General features: G+C 39.3%; 1 protein-coding gene across 1 annotated transcript; it reads left to right on the top strand.

Annotated features, from left to right (window-relative positions):
- The first annotated feature begins 658 nt into the window (after nt 1-658).
- Nucleotides 659-2,232, top strand: LOC107808921 (phospholipase A(1) DAD1, chloroplastic-like). The gene has a single exon (XM_016633481.2). It carries the CDS (start codon nt 706-708, stop codon nt 2,014-2,016), a length of 1,311 nt encoding a protein of 436 aa, XP_016488967.2. The 5' UTR covers nt 659-705; the 3' UTR covers nt 2,017-2,232.
- The last annotated feature ends 288 nt before the right edge of the window (nt 2,233-2,520 follow it).

The raw sequence follows: 2,520 nt of genomic DNA, 5'->3' as shown, positions 1-2,520 counted from the left end.
CCCCGAATGGGGTCCTACGCGGCACGAATCCAAATATAGTCGGGCTTCAATGCGAGTATCAGACACCGGGTGGAAAACCAAAAAAACACATAAAATGAAAGTATGTGTGACAGACTCTATATGAGTATTTGGATTGGCTTTTAAACTGGTTAAATCAGCTTTTAAGTTCTTTTTAATTTTTTTCAGTATTTGATAAAACTAAAAAAAAATACTTAAAATAAGTTAAAACTACTTAAAACAAGCAAAAAAATAATAAGTTCGGCAACCCCAACTTATTATTTTTTGGCTAAAAAACTATTTATGCTGAAAAGCTACTTTTTCTAAGTCAATCCAAACAAGCGTTATATGTATGCTTTCTAATACCAAAATCTTGAAAATAAGTCCTCAACCAACGTTTTTTAGTTGCTAACTTAGTTTGTCCCCACTTAAACTAGTCTAATACCTATCCCATGAAAATCAATGCACCGTCCGCCTCCAATTCTCCTCTTATAGTCTTCTCCTTCATTACATTCTCCCCGCTGACCTGACCCACCACCCATTATTATACTCTTTTAGCATGAGTTTAGTTTGGCATACATTGTACATGTTACTATTCCATTTCTATAACTATAAATACTATCATTTGAGTGCAGCCAAAATGTAACTACGTGAAGTTCAAGAACCTCATCATCCACATTCCAAGAATCTTTAAAACTACCTACAAACATGAGGCTCTTAGCTGGAAATTTCAAATCAAATTGCAACATAATACACTCCTCAAATTATAACTTGCTTTTTACTAAAAAGCATTTGGGATTTGCACTTCCTACTTCAAGGTGCTCTACACTAAGAAAATCGAGTGCTCGTGGATTCAGGATCACGAGCTCGTGGAACCCGGGGTCGGGTCACTGCTCTGTCGCAGACAGAGCAGCTGAACTCCGACACCGGTGGATGGAATTCCAAGGTATCAAGAATTGGGAAGGTTTGCTTGATCCACTCGATGATGATCTCCGTAAGGAGATCTTAAGGTATGGGGAATTTGTCGAAGCAGCCTATCGCTGCTTCGACTTTGACGTGTCATCACCTACGTACGCCACTTGTCGTTATCCTACGAATTCAATGCTGTCAGACTGCGGACTAGACAAGAGCGGATATAAGGTAATCAAGAACCTTTATGCCACGTGTGCAGTTCAAATGCCAAGTTGGACTAAAAGGTTCCCGAATTTAGCGTCCCCATGCTCCAGCTGGATTGGTTACGTGGCAGTTTGCGAAGACGAGGAAGAGATCGCCAGACTTGGGCGTCGTGACGTGGTGATCGCTTATCGAGGTACCGCCACGTCATGCGAATGGCTCGAAAATTTACGTGCCACGTTAACTTCTTTACCGGATGACATGGCACCCGAAAATTACGATCAACCCATGGTACAAAGTGGATTCTTGAGTTTGTACACAACAAAAAACGAATGTGATCAAAGTTTACAAGACACAATTAGAGAAGAAATTGGCAACATTCTTGAAAAGTATAGTGACGAGCCTTTAAGTATAACTGTCACAGGCCACAGTCTTGGAGCTGCCCTTGCAACATTAACAGCGTACGATATAACTACAAAATTTAGTCACGCACCAATAGTAACAGTCGTATCATTTGGAGGGCCTAGAGTAGGAAACAAAAGTTTTAGATGTCAATTAGAGAAAAGTGGTACAAATGTTCTCCGCATTGTCAACTCCGACGATCCAATTACAAAAGTTCCGGGGTTCGTGCTCGACGAAGACGATAACGTGGCAGAAAAAGGGAGTGCCCACGTGGCGACAACGGGGCTGCCAAGCTGGCTTCAAAAATGCATGGAGGATACACAATGGGTATATGCTGAGGTGGGCAAAGAACTTAGATTAAGTAGTAAAGACTCTAAATTTGGCAAAGCAGGAGATGTTGCCACGTGTCATGATCTCAAGACGTATTTGCACTTAGTGAACAATTTTGTAAGTGAAAAGGATGTAGAAAGGCGAGATCAAGAAAGAACTGCGGCTTTAGTTTGACAAATCTTTTCTTTACTCGGTACAGAGAATAGGAATAGGAATAGGAAATAGGAATAGAAATAGAAATAGGACCACACGTGAGTTTTCTTGAAAATCCACACCAAAAATGTGTCAAGTGAAAAAATGTACAAAGATTGCACGTACTTTTCTTTTTGAGAAAAGGGTTTCCATTATATTTGAAGGAGCCCTACTCTCGTTGCCTATACTCCATAGGTTAGCAATATTTTCAATGTATATAATATATGGTGATCAAGTTGTGGAAGTTAAATAGTCTGAATCTTATTTCTTGAGTTACATGCACGCATGTTATATTACAGTAGTGCACCACAAATACAAGGCACTAAAAAGATGTGAACACAAAACGCGAAACGTGACACTTTTTTTTAGCGGCAAAGGCCCAAATATATCCATGTATTATGAGAAAATAGTTAAATATACTTTTCGTTATACTTTGGATCAAAATATATTCATGTCGTAATACTATTGGTTCAATTATACCTCTCT

This window comes from Nicotiana tabacum, chromosome 11 (assembly GCF_000715075.1).
Source record: "Nicotiana tabacum cultivar K326 chromosome 11, ASM71507v2, whole genome shotgun sequence".
In the NCBI taxonomy this organism is placed as follows: domain Eukaryota; kingdom Viridiplantae; phylum Streptophyta; class Magnoliopsida; order Solanales; family Solanaceae; genus Nicotiana; species Nicotiana tabacum.
Note: the sequence above shows the minus strand (reverse complement) of the source record. Positions and strands in the feature narration are given on the sequence as shown.

Coding starts and splice junctions, on each gene's coding strand:
- LOC107808921 (XM_016633481.2), top strand. CDS start 706: ATGAGGCTCTTAGCTGGAAATTTCAAATCAAATTGCAACATAATACAC.